Source organism: Grammomys surdaster, unplaced genomic scaffold, assembly GCF_004785775.1.
Source record: "Grammomys surdaster isolate TR1022 unplaced genomic scaffold, NIH_TR_1.0 1029, whole genome shotgun sequence".
Classification (NCBI taxonomy): domain Eukaryota; kingdom Metazoa; phylum Chordata; class Mammalia; order Rodentia; family Muridae; genus Grammomys; species Grammomys surdaster.
This window is the reverse complement of record NW_021605448.1, coordinates 140,394-161,587: the sequence shown is the minus strand read 5'-3', so window position 1 is coordinate 161,587 and position 21,194 is coordinate 140,394. Positions and strand designations below refer to the sequence as shown.

At 39.1% G+C, this 21,194-nt stretch overlaps 1 protein-coding gene across 1 annotated transcript in view; it reads left to right on the top strand.

The window, feature by feature from the left end:
- Adgb (androglobin) overlaps positions 1 to 21,194 on the top strand; it is a 133,513-nt gene that overhangs the window by 6,131 nt on the left and 106,188 nt on the right. Inside the window, exon 3 of the mRNA XM_028783176.1 lies at positions 16,385 to 16,547. Within this exon, the coding sequence (XP_028639009.1) occupies positions 16,385 to 16,547 (163 nt within the window). The remainder of the gene's footprint in view (positions 1 to 16,384; positions 16,548 to 21,194) is intronic.

Here is a 21,194-nt window from a genome sequence, read left to right as displayed (position 1 = left end):
CTTTCTTTCTTTCTTTCTTTCTTTCTTTCTTTCTTTCTTTCTTTCTTTCTTTCTTTCTTTCATCTTTTCGAGACAGGGTTTCTCTGTATAGCTCTGGCTGTCCTGTAACTCACTCTGTAGACCAGGCTGGCCTCGAACTCAGAAATCCACCTGCCTCTGCCTCCCAATTGCTGGGATTAAAGGCGTGCGCCACCACTGCCCGGCTCCAACTTGATTTTCTATTGGCACCCTTCACTGTTACATTCCATGTTGCAACTGATCCAGTTATGGCAAAAGTCCCTAGTAGATAATAGTGAGCAGTCGGTTTTTACATCCCGTTGGTATTTCTATTGTATGCACTCGTCTCTCTCAACACATATGAAATCTTTTTAGGGATCACCCTAGCACCAAGCCATCTAGGGAGCTGAGCAAATGTCTGGGTTTCAAATGTAGTATTTTTTCTTTTTAAGGAACATGAAAATATGATTGATTTTACCCCAACACGCCCTGATTTGTTTTTCTTTCTTGTTCTATTAGATTTTTTTGTTAACTCCAAAAATAAGTGTCGGGATATTGGTCTAGTAAAATATTTAAAGTCTTAATTTAATTTTCTTTTTGGTTTCCATTTAACATAATGAATATTAATGTGACTGGTGGGAATCATCATTCTTAATTTTAGTACCTTACAAATTCTATGCAGTTTAGTAGAATACAATGTCTGAAAACTGCAGTTGCCAGAACTTGTTCTTCACAACAGAAAGTGATAGAACAGCAAACGTGATGTCGCTTCTGGCCTCTGCATGTTCACTGTATTCACATGTACAAAGTTCCCATCCCAAGCCATTAGAATTGTTATTGTACACTTTGACATGCTGAAATATCTGGAATATTGAAGGGTGGTTCACAGTAGGGTACAATTTGATATTAGTAGTCATAAAAGTTTTGAGCTCCAATAACATATTCAAATCACGATTCAGAACAATTCAAGAAATTTATTCAAGTACCAAGAAATGTGCCACCTTCTAGATTTGTAATGGTGATAATGTGTTATCAAACCTCTCTCAAATTGAGAGACACATGACTCATCGCCATGGTAATATTATCATTATGACCACAGCATATATCTTAACTTTATAGAATTTTCAGAGAAGCTCAATGTATCTGACATATGAAATGAAATGACATATGAAAAACAGGATTATTTTAAAAATTAATTTCAATGATATTATGGATGTGACATAAAATAGAATAACAAATTTATTGCTGAGCATTAAATTGAGTCCTTAGTTGTCAGAGGGAGAGAGAGAAAGAGAGAGAGAGAGAGAGAGAGAGAGAGAGAGAGAGAGAGAGGATTCCATGCAGCAGTAGTTGGTAAGTTGACTACATTCCTCTGGTTAGAGGTATCAGAAAATCCCTGCCCACTACAAAGATTAGGGTACAGGAGGTGGCTCCTTTGCAGCTCATGGTGAATGTCAGAATTCAATGTATTACCTATTTTCATCTTCACAAAGATGGAAAGGCAGAGGCCAGAGAAGCAAAGATGAAGGAACAGAGGAAGGACTTCAGGGGACTTTGTGATTTCCCTAGATGACCTTTGTAGATCTCAACAACTTAAGAACACCTACGAATTTAAAAAGCTAACTTTGTTGATAGAAATCTGCTTGGGGGAAGTCCTAATTCTTCATGATATTTGGAACTACTAACTGAGCGTGTCTCACAGACGAGTCATTGGAAAGCCACAAAAGATAAGGAATTGTGGGACATGGTAATTTCTATCAAAGGAGTTATGATGTAGGTTGGATAGGGATACAATTCATAATAGACACCACTAGGAAATCTATAATAATGTCTCAATTTCCCTGGGGACTTGTTGGACAGCAAAGAAGTCATGTGTCATCATGAGGTTAGATTAGTAAAATCATGAGACTCCTAGATTGAGGCTGTGTGTGTTAAGGGAGGAAGTTGCTTCTCACTGGAGTCTTTCATAACTTCCCTCAACAGTCACTCCTTAGACAGCTCCTCAGGGCAGGGAAATTTGAGGCACAAGGGGTCATCTAGACTGCTTGTGCAGGGAGGGCTGTGGGTCTTGTTGCAGGTACTAGCTCATGAAGCAGGGGTTTGAGTGTAGCTAAGAGAGTTTGAACTGTAAAGGAGTGTGGGGGACTTTAGACATTTGACAGTTCCACAGAACGTTGTCCTGCACGTCAACCTAAGGTAGAATGAAACAGGCAGCTGTTTGAGCTTGTAGGATAGCTCCTTCTTCCCACTCCTGCTGAGTGTGAGGAATACAGGGTTGCAGAGCAGATCTGAAAGGTAACTATGGGAAAATCCACATGAGCTGGGCTTGCATTTCCTGAATGGCAGTGTACACATCCATCGATGCTGTCCAGGCTTGGATAGGGTGGTGCCGGGAAAGGGAAGGGTTAACAAGTGATCAGTTTAGTATTAATGCACTGTTTATTCTGTATCCTCCTTGGGGCCTGGCACAGTGTGTAATTTAACTGAGTTGAAGTGGAAACAAGCCTGGTGGCTGGGTCATAAAACCCTCTGAATCAGAACATGAGAGCCAGAGGGCAGAGTCTCACCTCAGGATACAAGAATCCATGCCCCTGGGTAACACTTGGCAGAAATCGTGGCATTATGCAAGTGTCCACTGCATATTTTAAAATACAAAGCAAATAGCTCGGCCTAGTGAAGCTAAGCCTGCCTTTCAACTGTAACAGGCTGTCTTTAGCTCTCCTTCTTTGGCCTTCACTTTGAAGATTTATGTAATAATTCACTCAATTTGATGGGGTTTAAGAGTTATCTGTGGCAGTGACTTGATTTGTTGCTGAAATCAATCTTTTTTTTTTAAAGTCATAGTATGTTATGTGTATGCACACAGACATGCTTGTGGCATTATGTACATGTGAAGGTCAGAGGACAAATTTGGGTGTCTGTATTCAACTTCCGTCTTTTTTGTTTAATTTTACACTGGGGACCAGCTGGCTTATGAGACGCCAAGGATTCCCTTGCCTCTGCACCCCAGTTTTACTGTACCCTCTCTGGGATTCCAAGTGGGCACTCTAGCTGGCTTTAGCTGGGTAGGAGGGATTCAAACTCAGGTCCTCATCCTCACACAGCAAGTACTTTACCCACTGAGCCATCTCCCCCGCTTAGAGTTAACCAACTTTTGACACGCTTCATTTTAAGGAGGAAAGAGATCTAAGTCACTCTGTTGAATGATAAAGTGGTTAAAAAAAATGTTGCTAGATAAAAAGATTGAAAAGTGGATGCTCATAGACGCTGTTCCCCCTCAAGCATGATCAAGTATATGCTCTCATACTGTGGAATCCTGGTAAGGCAGCTAGTGGAGCCAATCATGGCCCCATCAAGCAGAATTTTAAAAACATCCCATTGACTTTCAGATTACTTTGACATTTCTAGGCTGGAAATTATTTAAATGAAGGAATTAATTGCAATCGTCTGTATCCTTAGTCTGCCATGTAATGTAAGGTAGAATGATTTAAGACCATAGCCAAGCAGATGAAAATACACCTTTGGATAGCATGGAAGGGTATCTTATCTTGATCATTCTCAGCCCCCAGCAAGTCTACATGATGAAGATGCACCCAAGCAGATGCTTTGAGAATTTTATTGAAAATATTTCCTCTCAAACTCCTGAGGATTTTTTTCCTGAGGGTTTTTTTTTAAAAAATCCCTTCTCAGGGTGGATCCAAGCTAATGTGTATGGTTAAATTAACACATGGTACATTTTTAATTTAATGAATATTAGACATTATTTTAATAGTATCTTAATGAATACTGCAGTCCAAACATTTAGCAATTAGCTTTATTCTGTTCCTCTGAGCTGCTGAATATCAGAGGCTCACATATTACTCTGGTTCATTTCCTAAGATCAGTGTATCTTTTCTACTCCCATGTTTTCAGCTCTTTGTCTCCATCCTAGGGTACCAGCTCCTACTGATAGCCTCTTTGTAGACCAAGAGACCAGGATCAACCTTATTGATGTGAACTAAGACTCTTCTAAAGAAGCCATACCTACATTAGACACTCTGTAAATGTTGGTTGACAAGTAAGAACTTTAGTGACTGTAGAGAGGATGGAATTTTGCAGACACTGAGATAAGTTGTCTGCGGCTATCTTAGCCTTCTTAGTATCTATTCACTGCTCATATCTGTCTCCTCTAACATCCTTGTGACTACCATGTGAGACATTTTAACTGACCACTAGCTTCTACCAACTCAAAACTAAGAATGCTGTCAGAGAGCATTTGAGGCGTTAGAGCCAAGACTTCCCCACTTTGCTGTAATCTGTCGCCCTGACATGTTCACAAATATATCTGTCACCTAAACCTGTGTTCTTAGGCCATGATCATTCACATTGGCTCCAGAATAAACATCTCTGACCCATTGTGAAGTGAGAGCTGCTTAACTTTAGTTTGGGGTTTGTTTGTTTGTTTGTTTGTTTGTTTGTCTTCTTTTGTTTTTGTTTTAAAATCATCATTGCAGATCTCTTTCTGGTTCCTCTTTGGTTTCACAGGCCTTGTGACCTTCATCAAAAGAATTCAGATAAGGGACTGGAGAAATGGCTTGGCAGCTAAGAGCATTTACTCCTCTTCCAGAGGACTAGGGTTCAGTTCCCATCACCTACATGGCAGCTTACAACCACTTATAACTCCAGTCCCAAGGCAGCATGCACCTTCAAGTGGTACACAAACGTGCTTAGAGGCAAAGCATACCATATGTAGCTTTAAAAAGAAGAAAGATCCCCTGGGACAGAGTACAGTGTGGAAGGCAGTCAAGGCTTCTGACAGAGCAGGGTAGGGCTTTTCCTCTAGTGAGTGCCAGCAGTGGCCTAGGAGACTACTGTTCACACATGCATTTGAGAATGACTATATGTTATTTTGTAAAATCCCTAGAACAAGGGCCAAGGGTATATCTCAGTACTAGAGAGCTTGCCTAGCATAAGAGATAATCCTAATTTAAACTTGTAGCACTAAGAAGGGAAAAATACTTCTAGAACAGCAAGCTGCTTCTGGGGTGTTGTCCTATCCAGGTGACTGGAAACCTGTTTGGATTGTCTCCTTAAGTAAGGAATACTGAGATACTTTTTTTTTGTTTCTTAAAAAGTCTCCCACTATCAAGTAATCACAAAGGGTAAGACTTCTGGAGCCAGGTTTACATAGTTACAGATGGCCTTCTAGTCACCTCAGGCTACCAAATCTCCTTCCAGGGCCAGATAGATGACTCGGGTTCCATTCTGACTAGTCCTGGTCTTGACCCATCACTGTCCTGATATTAACTATAAGGGACGAGATAAGTCTGCTATGGTGGTTTGAATAACTATGGCCTCCATAGACTCATGTGTTTGAATACTTAGCCCATAGGGAATGGCACTGTTAGAAGGTGTGGCCTTGTTGGAGGAAGTGTATCACTGAGGTCTCCTCAAATGCTCAGGCTACACCCAGTGTGGCACTCAGTCTCCTGCTGCTCCCTGAGGATCAAGAAGAACTCTAGGCTTCTCGAGCACCATGTCTGCCTGCACACTACGATGCTTCCCAACATGATGATAATGGACGAAACCTCTGAAACTATAAGCCAGATCCAAGTTAAATGTTTTCTTTTATAAGAATTGACGTGGTCATGTTGTCTGTTCACAGCAATAAAACTCTAAGACGGAAGTTGGTACCAGGTGTGAGGTATTGCTGTGATAGGCCTAATTGGTTTTGTTTGTAGGAATATGGTGAACTTTGGGACTTTGTATTAGAAAAGCAGCTGGATGCTTTAAGTAGAACTTAATGGGGCATCCTAGAAAAAACACGGAAGGCAGTGGTGCTGTGAATGATTTGAACTGTAGGGTCTGACATAAGAGGTGTCAAAGGAGAAGAATTTCAGTATGTGGCCTAGAGACTGTTCCTGTGATATTTTGATGAAGAATGTGGCTGTGTTTTGTCTTTGACCATAAAGTTTGTCTGAAGCTAAAGTTTTGGATTAATTGCATTAGCAAAGAAGATTTCCAAACGACCTAGTGTGGACTGTGTCAGGTCGATATTAATGGCCATGGTTACAAAGATCTATAATGAGAAGGAACAAGATGAACAAGGAACGTTACAAAACAAAAAGGGGTACCGGGAAGAATGGAGCCAAATCTTGTGTTCAAAGAAATAAAAAGATTTTTAAAAATCTTGGTGCTAACAGGACTAAAGGCAGTTATGAACTCAGGGCAAGACCCTACCCAGATGGTAATCATAAGCTTCCAACAGTAAAAGAAATACCGAACAGTTTAGCTCCAGGCATATACAGGTATAGTGGTAAATACCTTTAATTCCCAGCATTCAGGAGACAAAAGTCATGCAAATTTCTGAGTTCAAGGTCAGCCTAGTCTACAAAGCAAATTCCAGGACAGCCAAGCTTAGGCAGTGAAGGAAGCAGATAAAAAACAGAAAGCTGAGCTGGGAGGTGGTGGCGCAGGCCTTTAATCCCAGCACTTGGGAGGCAGAGGCAGGTGGATTTCTGAGTTCGAGGACAGCCTGCTCTACAGAGTGAGCTACAGGACAGCCAGGGCTACAGAGAAACCCTGTCTTGAACCCCCCCCTCCAAAAACAACAACAACAACAACAACAACAATAAAAGCTGGTGAAGATGTAATTGTACAGGGGGCCACAGTCCAGCCTTCACCAGCAGCAGAACTTGACATCTTTGGCCAGAAGGTTTTTGCTTTAGTATCAAGGATAGTATCTTCGACTAAGGAATGCTGCTGAGACCAGGAATGCAATAGGGATGTCCCTGCCTGGATGTCCAAAGAGGTCATTGTGTGAAGCCTGGGTTGCCTTAGAGCCTCCCCAAAAGTTATAGCTGCTAGCACTGTGGGATATTTGCTGAGAAAAGCTGCTACCAGGTAGTGAAAGCAGTCCAAGAGAAGGAAGTGTGTTGCAGTCTACAAGGGTGGAATATCTGGAGAGTATTTAGACATCAGACATGGAGATACAGAGTTTGGAGTTTGCCCAGCTGTTTTTGGTCTTGCTCTTGTCTCCCAGTATATCCTCACTATATTTCCTTCCCTCATTTTGGAAGGGTTATGTATATCCTGTGCCATTTTATGTTGGAAGCATATGATTTTTTTTCTTTTTTAGATTTTGATATTATAGTTGAGATTGCATAAATCTCAGGAGAACCTTTGAACTTTGGACTTTTAAACATTGTTGAAACTGTGATAGACTATGAGGACTTTTGAAGTTGGACTGCAAGCCTATGGGGGCCAGGGACTGGAAAGTAGTGGTTGGAATAAGTATGACCTCCATAGATTCATGTGTTTGGATGCTTGGCCTATAGGAAGTAGAACTATTAGTAGGTATGACCTTGTTGGTGGAAGTATGTCACTGTGGGGGAGGGCTTTGAAGTCTCCTATGCTCAAGATATGCTCAGTGTGGCTCACAGTCTCCTTTTGTTGCCTGTGGATCAAGGTATAGAACTCTAGGCTCCTACAGCACCATGTCTGTCTGCACACTGTCATGCTTCCTGCCATGATGATAATGGACTGAACCTTTGAAACTGTAAGTCATTCCCAATTAAATGTTTTCCTTTATAAGAGTTGCCTTTTTCATGGTGTCTCTTCACAGCAATAAAAACCCTAACTGAGACACATGCTATCTTCGAAACTTGCCGATTTTGGTAAGCTAATTACCAGTACTCATTGTTGCCTTCATCTCCCCTTTCCATTTCTGGAGTTCATCTCTCCATCAGCCTTCTGCCTTCTTTTCTTCCTTCTCCCTCCTAACTAAGTCATTCTCCAATGGTTTGAGTTGAACCTTCACGTTCCTTCCCACCAACCATCTCAAACAATCTTCATCAGTTAAATGTAACTTCATTAATATCTCCATGTATCCATTCTCCTGCGGTTATACTCATACAAGTAGACAAATCTACCTGGATATGTCCTATTTCAAAGAAAATCTCTCCAACATGGTCATCTGTCCTCTTACCAGTCTTTGCACTTCTCCCCCTACCCATTTAATGGATGCTATTGTCATCTTCCTGTCAATCATTGTGGACTCCCACTGTCCTTTCCCCAGAGTATCCAGTTGGTTTCTTCCCCCTTCCTTGATTCTGCTCTTCAGCTTCTTTTCATCTCCTTCCCCACACACTATAGTTGAGTCCTTTGTCAGCCCCAAGTAAAATCACTAAGAAAATCACCTAAGCCTTTTTGCTGTTGATCAAGGAGTTTCTTATCCAGTTTCTATCATATGTAGTGCTGCTATTGAGCTATTATCCACACTGTATTTCAGGTAGCATGTAGCTGATTTAAAAATTAGGTAGAACGATGAAAGGGGGAGAGGGAAAGCAAGAAAGGAAAAGTGATAATGAAGAGTAGAGAGGGGAGGGAGAAGGTGAAGGTGGAGAGAGGGATAGGAGGAGGGAGGAGACAGAAGATATATCATCATTGCAGGTGACCTGTGCTCTCTTTGAGTCTGTGCATCAACCCAAACCCAACACATCAGTTGACATTCATGCCAATCTTCTACCTTTCTGCACCCCTCCCACCCTTCTCACTACATTCCTGAGAGCATTAATCCATCCAACTCATCGTAAATGCAAGGGTTTTTTCCATGAGGCCAACTATGACTTCTCCAGTTGGTTATAGTCTCCTCTGTGCTAGTGAGGTACTCTGCCCCGTGGTTCCTCACAACCCTCTCCACCCCTGTCTTTATGCTCTAGTAATCCTGTGCCTTTATCTTTCCTAATTTGAGACTAGAAACTGAGTTCCCTTAGTCTTTCTACTCGCTCTCCCACACTGTGTTTTTTTTTTTTTTTTTTTTTTTAAAGAATGGACAGGCCACATGAAGCCCATAAAGAAGGAAGACCAAGTGAGGGTGATTCGGTCCTTCTTAGAAGGAGCAACAAAATACTCAAGGGAGCAAATATGGAGACAAAGTGAGGGACAGAAACTGAAGGAGGGGCCGTCTCAAGACCACCCCACCTGAGTATCTATCCCATGTGCAATCACCAAAGGTAGATGCTGATGTGGAAGACAGGAAGTGCATGCTGATAAGAGCCTGATATGGATGTCTCCTCAGAGGACTTCAAGAGTCAGACATATTCAGAGGCAGATGCTCACAACTAGCCATTGAACTGATCATGGGGTTCTCAATAGAGGAGTTAGAGTGAAGACTGAAGGAGCTGAAAGGGTTTGTGGCACCATGAGGAGAGCAACAATACCAACCAACCACAGCTCCCAGGGTCTAAACCACCAGCCTGGGAGCACTTAGGGGGGGATCCAGGGCTTCAGCTGAATATGTAAAAGTGGAGGGCCCTGCTGGGCATAGGTGGAAGAAGAGAACCTTGACCTCATGAAGGCTGGATGCCCCAGGGGGTGGGAATTTTGAGGGTGGGGAGGTGGGAGTGGGGGGGTGTAGATAGAGGTTACATCCACAGAGAAGAAGGAGGAGGGGCGAGGGGATTGGGGGTTCCGAGGGGGTGGTGGGGGATGGGGTAAGGGGACAACATAGGAAATGTAAATAAATCATCCAATAAAAAAAAAAAAAAGAATGGACAGATGTTGAACTGCTAAAAATCAATTTCTATTTGAGTAATTTTAGTTAAACTAAGGGCTAAAAGGTCAACATAAAAACTCATTTCAAACTATATTTCAATTAGAGAAAAAAATTTTTTTTGTAACCTGTTTCCTTAGGAATTTGATTTTCTGAAGAGTGTGACTCAGAATGCCCTTATACCAAATTAAGTCCATTGTATGATTCTATTCATATTCGGGCTCCTTGTGTGTACTAGCTGACACTACTTAAGAAGCCATGCTGATTGCATTTTGCATAAATAAGCTGCCTCCCAGCAGGAGAAAAGTCATGCCCCAACACTGAACAGCACGCTTTGAGAAAACAATGGCAAAATTCCAGGCCCCTATTTCATTGAAACTTTAATATCAATACACTGACCAGCGTCCACAAAATAATCCTACTAAAGCAGAGATACAGGATGGTGTCTGTGTCTGGACAAACCAGATTCATCTACATTTTAGTTCTTAAAAGTCTCCAAAAGCCTCATTCATACCTTCAAACTGACTGTTTTTGTTGAAGGATTTGTTTGTTTGTTTGTTTGTTTATAGCTCTTGTATAGTCTATACTGTGTTAGAGTCTTGCTTATTGACTTAAGATTTACTTCTAACTAATTTATTGATTTTAATTAATTAGAGATAAGGTCTTGTTGTGGTGCCCCAGACTGTCCTCAAATTCTGTGTCTTTTTGTTTCTGCTTCCTCAGTGCTGAGATAAAAGGTATGCTGTACCATGATGAGGGGTGGCAGTGGGGAGGAGGAGGGAAAGAATACACAGAGAGTGGGAATTCGAGCAGAGCATATCAGATGCATTTGTGGCAAGGGTATAGCTAAAGCCCCGACTGTATAATTATAGATGCTAAAAATAACTTTAAAATCGTTTTATTGTCTTTGCAAAGAATGAGTTAATAGTGCCCTCATGTATCCTGAAGTTATTATATTAATAATAGTCATATGAAATATTTTAAATTGTGGACGGATATAATCATATGTAAAGACAAACACGACCTTTGTCTCAATTACAAATCAGGCAAGGTATTTAATTTATTTGCTCTGGACTCAACATAGAGCAGTCAGTGTTCAGTATTACATAGAAAGAAGTGAGACATGGTGTAAATGAGAGCTTTCCTTAACCAGTCTGAAATGATAGATTCTTCTAAAGTGGTTTCTTCTTCTCAGATATACCTATTATTTAACCTCACTTAAATAATTCTGCATCACCAGTTTCTTGTCTTCCTATAGTACAGTTTGCAATATATTCTTCACTCACACAGATCCATCATCTGTGGTCCCTCTGTTTCATGTCTCATATCTTAGAGCGTCCTTAATTGTTTTTCACGTACACCCATACTCTCAGGTACTCTTTGCCAAGGTCTATAGTTATTCAGCACTGTTTCTACAGAGAAACACAAGAATAATTCTATCCCTTGGAATTCCTTTTGTTATTCACTCTATTTTTTTTTACACAATTTGATGATATCTTTAGAACCATACAAAGTGATTATTACTACTACTGTGTGTTTGTAGGACATATTTTAAAAATTTTACTAACACGTTATATAATTTACTTACCTTTGTCCTTTGAGGCCCGCTCTTGTGTTATGTTCATTTTCCATTTTCCCTAAAGTCAGTCTTTCAGGGTTCTTGTCTGTTTTGTAAAGAATTTGTTTTGGTAGAGTTAATGTTACCATGTTTCTATTTCATTGAAGAAGAACATTTTTATCTTTTGTATATGAGTTTGGTTGGATATTGACTTTAGACCTGGCAAATAGATTTACTTCCATTCTGAAGATCCCACTTTATTACTTCCTGGTACCTATTATTACTATGAATTTGAGATAGCTTTTCATTTTAGATAATTTGACTTTCTGTTATATAAGTAGGTACATATTATATTTTCAATTCATATACTAGTATGTAGGCTCAGATTACCACCTCATTAAAAGATGAACCTCCTCATCATTTAAAAAATGGTTAAGCTTAGATCTGAAAACACATCTTTTGTCAGTTTTACATAATTTTTAAGTTATTTCTAACATTCTAATGCCATTGTCCCCACTCCCAGATTCTAACCACTTACCACTCTGGAAGCTCTAGTATGTCAGTGTTACATTTTAAAGTTTATTCGTGTGTCTACTCCACACTTTCTGTTTCTTTATTCCTATGTAAATATCAGCTTTTCTTTCTGACAGCCTCCCCCAGCCATATAGCAATAGATTATCTATTCTTTATGTTATTTTATAATAATTACTTTAACTTCTTAAATTTTTACTACTGATTTTTTTTAAAAAAAGGTCTTTGTTCACATCTGAATTTCTGTTTAATGCCTTCACTGTCTCCCCCCACCAGCCCCCGAGTAGAAATGCCCCTTTCATCCTTTTCGAGAATTCTAATTGCACTCATTTTAAAGGCTTTTAGAATTATTACTTTTCTTTTGGGTTTAATTCTTTCCTTTTAAGATGCTGGCTGTTTCTGGCTTTACATTTGCCGTTTCCTCTTGTAGCTCATGTTCATCTCTTATAGACATTCTGGGGTCTGATACCTAATTCCTGCCATCCAGTTGCTTTTGTTTTCTGGGATGATGAGGCCCCTAAGCCACTGCTGAAGCCAGTTGATCCACACTCGTGAGAGGACACCTAGTTTGTTGGCAAATGGCTGCTTTGGGGAGCTATTTGGGGACTGTTCCTCTTCTCTTGGGCCCTAGTCTCTCTCCAGAAACTCAAGATCTAGCTACAAGAAAGCTACAACATAGCCAGTGGTCCAGCAGATGCTCCTAACACTTGGTTCCAAGATAAGAACATTTACTATGTTTTAAAGTTTTATTCCCCCCCCACACACCAAATCTTAATGCTGGAATCTTGAGTTCTCTGCCATATGGGAAATACCATCCCTGATGTTATCCTCAGGGTGAAAGTCAGTCTCTGCTCAAGGTGCCCAGGCTGCCATACCATAAATTAGAGGGAGTGCAATAGCAGACTTGGTTCAAAGCTAAGAGCTTACAAGCAGCTCTGACATGTGTTCCTTCTTGACACCTCCTTCTGCGGTAGCTAGACTCTAAGTTCTTCAAGCTCCACTTTCGACAGTTTGAATCTGCTTCCAGGTGAATATTTATGCACCGAACCGTTTCATCCCACAATTCACAACAAATGCTTTCTTTAATCAGTCTACTGATCATCAACAGTCACTGAGCACGTCTTTCTCATGCTTGCTCTCTTCTCCAGAGGCACCTTTCCTGGTTTAGCTTTTCTCCAATGGGAGCTGGCTTTTCACTCAGTTATCTGAAATGTTTCCTCTCTCTAAAGGCTGTTGGACTTTTGTTGCTGTTGTTGCTTGCACTGTTGGTTTGTTTGATTGGTTGTTTTTATATCTTATTTTAATCATTTGAAATATCCAGATTTTGTTATAAATCTTCTCCATTAACTTGTAATAAGTTTTTAAAAAATGTTTCCATCAAATGTGTTCTATTTAAATTCTATATTTGAAAACTTGATACAGCTTGTGCTTTTAATGATATGATGTTATCTACTAGTATTTGATATTGCTAGATAAATTAACTATGCATAGCTTTTGATATTGCTGGTTTGAATTTTTCAAAACTTGGCAACATGTATTTTCTATTATTCCAAGTTCCCAAGTCTTCCTTTATTGTATAGTGGTTAAGAGCATGTGGTGCTCTTGCAGAGGACCAGGGTTCAAATCTCAGTACCTACATGGGTGCTCATAACTAACTATATACAATTCCAGTTCCAGGAGATCCAATGATCTCTTCTGACATCCACAGGCACCAGGCATGTGGTACATATACATTCATTCTGGCAAAACAATCATGCACATAAACATTTTAAAAATGTAAAGTATATTTAAAAATTACCTTGTTCTCAGAACCAGTGAGACCAAGCACAAAGTACTTTAAATACTGAAAAAGATCTCAGCGATGCTAGAGCTTCTGCAAGCTAACTTCAAAATCACACACACTGAGGATGCTGATGAAGTCCTTGGTATCTTCCACCTTGGGCTACACTTGAACATTGATCCCACGGACTGGTTCGATGCTCTTATCTGGAAGCGCTTAAAGTAATATTCAGTGTAATTGAAATACACTTGATGCGTTTCAAGGAAAGGCAGCTAATTAGTTACAAAGCTTGAGAGCTTGGAGAGAAAGCCGTGACTTACATGTGACAGACTGCAGGTGGCAGCAGGTGTTACAAGCACCCTATTTCTTTAAAAGTGAAATCTTCCTTTTAAAAATAGTTTTTAAGACTGTTAATCCTCTAAAGCTGGGTATAGTGGTGCACACCTTAATACCAGCACCAGAGAGGCAGAGGCAGGGGAGGTGGGATCTCTATGAGTTTGACATCAGCCTGGTCTACTTACATAGGGAGTTCCAGGACATCCAGGACTATATAGAGAAATCCTGCCACCCCCCTCCCCCCCACACACACCAAAAAAACCCAAAAATCAAAAAAAAAAAAACTGTTCATGTTCTAAGGAGGTAACCTTATCTCTTCTTTCGTTTGTTTGTTTTGATACAATGTCGTCTTTTCTTTTAACCTATATCATGTGGCAGCACTCAATAGAAGACAACAGTGTAAGGACTTAGTCCTTGCCTGGACCTTGCCTGGGTTTCTCTATTAGTAGTAAGGGATGTTTTATTTTTTCTAAAAATGTATTCTTTGCCTCCTGACCTCTTCTATACTGTAATATGCTAGTTATTTTTTTAAACAATGTATATATCCTCAGACTTTATTTTTTTTAACCACGCAGCAGACTGAGATTTAAAACAGAAACAAAACTAGAAAGCCTATAGAAAAGAAAAAGGAACTTCGGAGCCAAAACCTAGGAAGAACTGAAGATGACAGCGTCTTCTAAAGCAAGACTGGACAGTGTCACAGGATCTTTTGCTTTAATGAATGTAGGGAAAGGTCTTCAGCACAAAGGAGGAAAGGAACAAACCCTCTAACCTCTGCAAGCGGCCGTGAAGGTGCTGGCTCTAGGAGACACTGACAGAGGATGCTGGGACACAGCTCGGCAAAAATGGAAGCTCTTGAACCGGAAGTGTGAACTCTTGTGGCTCCAGACAGGGAAGGATGAGGAAACTGAGCCTAACCCTTGAGTTGAACGTTGTAACGGGAACTACTACTTCATTAAGATCTGGTCACCCTCTGGCTCACGGTTGCTATGTAGGGAGGAACGTGTCACCACTCGAGCAGAACGTGGCTGTCCCCAGAGCATGTTTGCCAAGCATTTCCTTTATCTCCCTCTATAAACAATGAGACTCAAGCAGTAGCCGTCTTGAATCTGGACTATTCCTGCTTTTCAGAGGGTTTTGAGTGGAAACACAGCTCTGGAAACCATTGTTGGAACATCCTCAGCAGAAGCCAACCTAGATTCCCAGTTCTTCTGAGGAAGAAGGGGTGACTTTAACAAAAACATCGTCAGCCAGTAGGATGGTGGAATACGAAGACTGTAGTGCGCACAGAAAGACTTACAGAGGGACCCTGAGTGCCCAAGTCACTCAAGTGTGATGCTCAGACCACCCCAGGGAGCATTAGGGGTAATACTGTGGGGCAGAGCCTGGGACAGGGCCTCCTGGCTAGCTCACTAAGTTATAACAACAGTGTCTGGGAACCAGTCCATTTGGAGCCTCTGTGGGTGCTAGCGAGGTGGCCCTCCTAATTGCCTCCACCTTGAAGTCCTTCCTTTTCCCGTGAGGCTTCCTTGTATAGCAGGCAAAATGGGGCCTAGAAAGGAAAAAGATTTTGGCAATTAGGAGAGAGACAGAAAAGAAAAAAGAAAAGAAAAAAGAAGAGAAGAGAGAAGAGAAAAGAGAAGAAAAAGAAAAGAAAAAGAAACTGCAAGATTTATAGCAACAATGAAACCTACAGTTTTGTTTATAAAAATGAAAGCTGGGGCTGGAGAGATGGCTCAGAGATTAAGAGCACTGACCGCTCTTCCAGAGAACCGGGATTCAATTCCCAGCAAGCACATGGTGGCTCACGACTGTCTGTAACTCCAAGATCTGACACCTTCACACAAACTCATGTGCAGGCAAAGCACCAATGCACATAGAGTAAAAATAAATAAGTTGCATTATAAAAATGAGAAGTTTTAAAAATCAAAATTTACAAATTTGAAATTCAAATTATTGAGGCTTAGTTAAATAAAATGTATAATAGAAGATGGATATTAGAAAATCATTATTGTGGATATAGTATGATAGGATAATAATATGTACTATATATTAATTATATTGTAATATGATGAATATTGTATTATACAATAATTAAAATAATAGATAAGCATTTATGGATATGGAATATTCATAAGAATAGATGGAAAATATACACAATGATTCTTTTAAAAGGAAAAATCACAGTTTTCACATTGATCTGATGATAGTAAACAATGTGGTGCCTACGGGAAGTGCTTCTTATGTAGCATTGTTTTAAATAAAAACAATGACCATTTACTGCTTTTACATATAAAAAAAATCCAATTTCGTATTTGTGGGAATATTCTAAAACCTATTATTCTTGTAAGAAATGTTCCATGAGCATGAGTTATATTTTAATTATCCTATGTTTATTTGAAAGTAGGTAGTACTCTATTCATACCATTTTTTGAGAGTCCTTTATTATAGTCAGTTGGGACAAATGTTTAAAATTTGTGAACTAACCTCTTGGTAGTTCTTTCTGTCTCTAGAATTCACGTGTCGATGGTCTTGCTGACAAGTGCACCCAATACACTCTACTGGCAAGATCATTCAGTTTATGCTATACAATTAATTCACTATTTTATCTCAGTAGTTTAATTAATACTCTTCAACTCACTCTCTGAAGTCTCTATTCTTTTGGCAGCAATGTGCCACCCGGTTCTTCTGAACAGAAGAAGGGAAAGTTCCCCATCTGGCCGGAGTGGAGTGAGGCAGACATAAATGCTGAAAAGTGGGATGCAGGCAAAGGCAGGAAGGAGAAGGACAAGACCGCCAAGAGCCCCATCTTTGTAAGTAGGTGTGGCTGAGGCTGTGGATGAGCAGTTACATGTTTTGTAGTCATGGAGAGGGAGGCCAGCGTCTGTCCCTAGTTGTATCCCTAGCTCATTAATAATGAGATACAGTTGTTAATAGTTTGCCTTCCTCTCTCTCTCTGATCTCCATTCCAAAAGAAAAGCTTTACTTTCCCCTTGATCCCCTCCCCTATTACACTACCTCTTCATTTCCTCAAGCTTTGTGATTCTGGGAAAATGTCTGGGAAGAAGCATGATGGTACCCTCATGAAATAGAAGGGAAAATGAAAGATAAATGAGCTGGTTTGGCAACTGGCTTGGACAATGGGAACTGGTTCGGACAATGGGGAACCAATACCAAAAGTCTCTCAATATCTACTTTGGCATTTGATGTTCAGCGTTTGACTGGCATGAGATGCTACAAAATGAAAGATTTGACTAATGTTCCCTTTTCTCTGTTTTCCTCCCATCTTCCCCACAGATGTGTGTTTTAACAACACAGATACATCCTAGAACCTGATTGGCAAGTGATTTTTCACAATGTCTGGATAAAGACACCCTGATCTCCCAAAAGGCTCTTTTTCTATGTCCCTGTCAGAGTCTTCAAGCACCTTTGCCCTCCCCTCTTTAAAGTTTCTTCATATTTTGGATTGACTCATCAGATTGGCACACAGCTCCATTGCTTAACTGTGGATTTGCCCAATCTAGCCTACTGCTGTGAAATCTGAAAGATAGCCACCTTAACAAAGACACAAATCCATAAACAAGCAAACACCAGACCCCACAAGCTTTAAGTTGCTGTTAAGCATTATAATATCTCATCTTTATTTGAACTTAAAAGGTTCACAGACCTTTTGAGTCTGAAAGGTCCAGTCATGTTAAGTAGGTGCTAAGAATGTTTTGCCTAACACATTGATTATTTGGCCCTTAAAGTGTTAACAAAGTCAGTAAATTAATTACTTTGATTAAATATCATTTGTGCTCTGGTCACTGAGACTCTGCATCATGTTAACAGAATTCAAATGTTAGTACTTATGATTTGAGAATGTTCTATGCAAATAAAGACATCATAGGCAATCTAATCATTCTGGTCATTTTGTATGCATTTCAAAAGGTTTGTGATGTGGATATTTTTAAGTGAATCTCACCAATGGTTCACAGTCAAATTTTACTTGGCAATCAAGGATCCGTCAAGAACACATGCCATCCCCTCTTTTATTATTCTTTTATGATTTTGCTTTTATCGTTAGGACTTCCAGGCAGAACACTATGGTAGATGAAAGGGTTTGTGGCTGTGTGAGTACTCACCTGTATGAAAGACACTAGCACATTTGGCATTTGGCCATTCTTGAGGATGTAAGATGGAATCTCAAAATAGCTTCAATTTTCATTTCCTTGGTGCCTAAGGATGGTGGACATTTCTTTAAGAATTTCTCAGCCATTTGAGTTTCCTCTTTTGAGAATTCTCTGTTTAGATCTCAACTCCATTTTATTTTAATGGAGTTATTTGTTTTAGTAATAACTTTTCTTTTTTGAGTTCTTTATATATTTTAGATATTAGTCCTCTCTCAGATGTGTAACTAGTTAAAAACAATTTTTTTTTCATTCTGTAGGATCTGTGTCCTTTGCCACACAGGAGCTTCTCAGTTTCATGAGGTCTTATTTATTATTGTTCATCTAGTGGCTCACAGTATGCTGTTAAGAAATTATTTTCCTGTGCCAACAAGTGGAAGGCTATTCCCCACTTTCTTTTCTATCACATTATGTATTTTTTTGGTTTATTTTGTGATTTTTAATCTATTTGGACTTGAGCTTTGTTCAGGGTGATATAAATGGATCTGTTTGGCCCCTCTCAACTGTTTTGGACTATCTAGTTTGACCAGCACCATTTACTGAAGATGCTGCCTTTCTCCCAGTATATATTTCTGGCTTCTTTATAAAAAATCAGTTGTCTGCAGGTGTATTAATTTATGTGTGGGTTTTCGTTTTAATTCCATTGATTAACATGTGGGTTTTTGTGTGAATTTTACTCTGTTTATATTACTTTAACTCTGTATTACAATTTGAAGTCAGAGATTGTGATATCTCCAGCAGTTCTTTTATTGTTCAGGATTGTTTTAGCTATTCTCTGTTTTGTTTTGCTTTTTCTTGTGTGTGTGTGTGTGTTGCCTTATGAGGCTGAAAAATGTCCTTTAAAGATCTGTGCTTGAATTTTGATGAGAATTGTATTGAATCTGTAGATTGCTTTTGGTAAGATAACTATTCTTACAGTATTAATCCTACCGATACATGAGCATGGGAGATCTTTCCACCTTCTGGTCTCATGCAAATTCTTTCTTCAGTGTCCTAATGTTTTTCTCATACAAGTCTTTCTCTTCCTTTGATAAAGTTACCCCAAGATATTTTAAATTATTTGAGGCTATTGTGGAAGTTGTTGTTACCCTGATTTCTTTTTTAGTCTGTTTGCCATTTGTATATAGGAGGACTACTGATTTTTATAAGTTATTTTTGTATCTAGCTACTTTGATGAAAGTGCTTATTGGCTGTAAGAGTTTCCTTGTGGAAATTTTAGGGGCATTCTGTGTACTATCATATCATCTGCAAATAAAGATACTTTTACATCATCCTTTCTAATCTGTAGACTCTCAATCTTCTTTAGTTGTCTTTTTGCTCTAACTAAGGCTTCCAGTACTATATTGAACAAGTACAGAGAGTGTCTTGTTCCTGATATTAGTGGAATTGCTTTGAATTTTTCTCCATTTAAATTCATACTGGCTATAGGCTTGCTATAACCTGCCTTTATGAAGTTGAGGTATATCTCTTGTATCCCCAAACTCTCCAGGACTTTTTAACATGAAGGAGTGTTGGATTTTGTCAAAGACCTTTTCTGTATCTAGTAAGATGATCATGTGGTTTTCTCTTTCAGTTTGTTTATATGATGGGTGACACTTGCAGATTCATGTATGTAGAACCATCCCTGCATCTCTAGAAATGAGGCCTACTAGATCATGGTGGATGATCTTTTTGATGTGTTCTTGGATTCAGTTTGCAAGTACCTTACGGATAATTTTTTCACCTATATTCATAAGGGAAACTGATTTGAAATTCTCTTTTGTTGGTGGAAGTTTATGTGGTTTGGGTGTCAGGATGACTGTGGCCTCATCAAATGAACTGGGTAATGTTCCTTGATGTTAATGTATATTTCTATTTTGTGGAATAATTTGAGGAGTATTGGCATTATCTATTAAAGTCTGATAGAATTCTATACTAAAACCATCTGACCTTAGCTTTTATTGTTTGGTAGACATTTGATGTCTTCTTCTATTTTACTATGGCTTATAAGTCTTTTTACCTTATTTATCTGATCTTGGTTTAACTTTAATGTCCAGTATGTATTGAGAAAATTATACTTTTTTGTTTTTTAGATTTTTCCAATTTGATGAGGTACAGATTTTTAAAGTGTTCCAATGATTCTCTGTATTTCCTTGGTGTATGCTGTCATGATCCTCTGTTCTTTTCTTATTTTATTAATTTAGATATTCTCTCTGTGCCTTTTGGTTAAATTGGATAAGGGTTTGTCAATCTTAATTATTTTCTAAAGGAACAAACTTTGTTTCATTGATACTTTGTACTAGTTTTTATTGTTCTTTCTATTTTATTGATCTTACCTCTGAGTTAGATTATTTTTGGCTCTCAACTTTTCTGGGGTGTAATTTTTTTTTTACACCCTAGAAAAAAGCTCGAGCTTTCAGGTGTGATGTTAAGTTACTAGTATGAGACCTCTCCAATTTTTTTAATGTAGCACTTAATGCTATGAATTTGTCTCTGAACTGCCTTCATAATGTACCTTAAATTTGGGTATGTTGTATATTGATTATCACTCAATTCTAGAAAGCCCTTCATTTTTTTTCTTAATTTTTGTCTTGGCCCATTTTTTATTCAGTAATAAGTAGTTGAGTTTTCATAAATTTGTAGGCTTTTTATTGTTTCTGTTGCTGTTGATCTCCAGCTTAAATCCATGGTGTTCAGATAGGATACAGGGTGTTATTTCAGTTTATTTGTATCTGTTAAGACTTGCTTTGTGTCCACATTTATAGTGAGTTTTAATGAGGTAATAAGAAGAAGGAATATTCTTTTGTGTTTGGGTGAAATGTTCTGTAAATGTCTGTTAGGTCCATTTAGTTTATAACATCAGTTAGAGCCAACATTTCTCTGTTTAGTTTTTGTCTGAATGAACTCTGTATATTGTTGAGAGACGGGTATTGAAGTCTCCCACTTTCAGTGTGTGCGTGTCAATATGTGATTTAAGCTGAAGTAGCATTTCTTTTATGAACTTCATTGCCCCTGTGTTTGGTGCATAAAGGTTAATAATTGAGATGTCCTTTTGGTGGCCTTTTCTTTGATGAATACATAGCATCCTTCCCTATCCTGATTAGTTTTGGTTTGAAGTCTACTTTGTCAGATATTAAAATGGCTACATAGCATGCAAATGATTTTTTTTTTAATTTTAGCTACTTGGTATAAAGGACACAAAATCCTGGTATTTTATGCACAGTCTGTAAGGATAGATTGGGCAGGTTTTGACATATTCTAACTTTCATCCCAGCTATATGTCCCTTGTTACTTGCTGCTTGAATCTCTCCC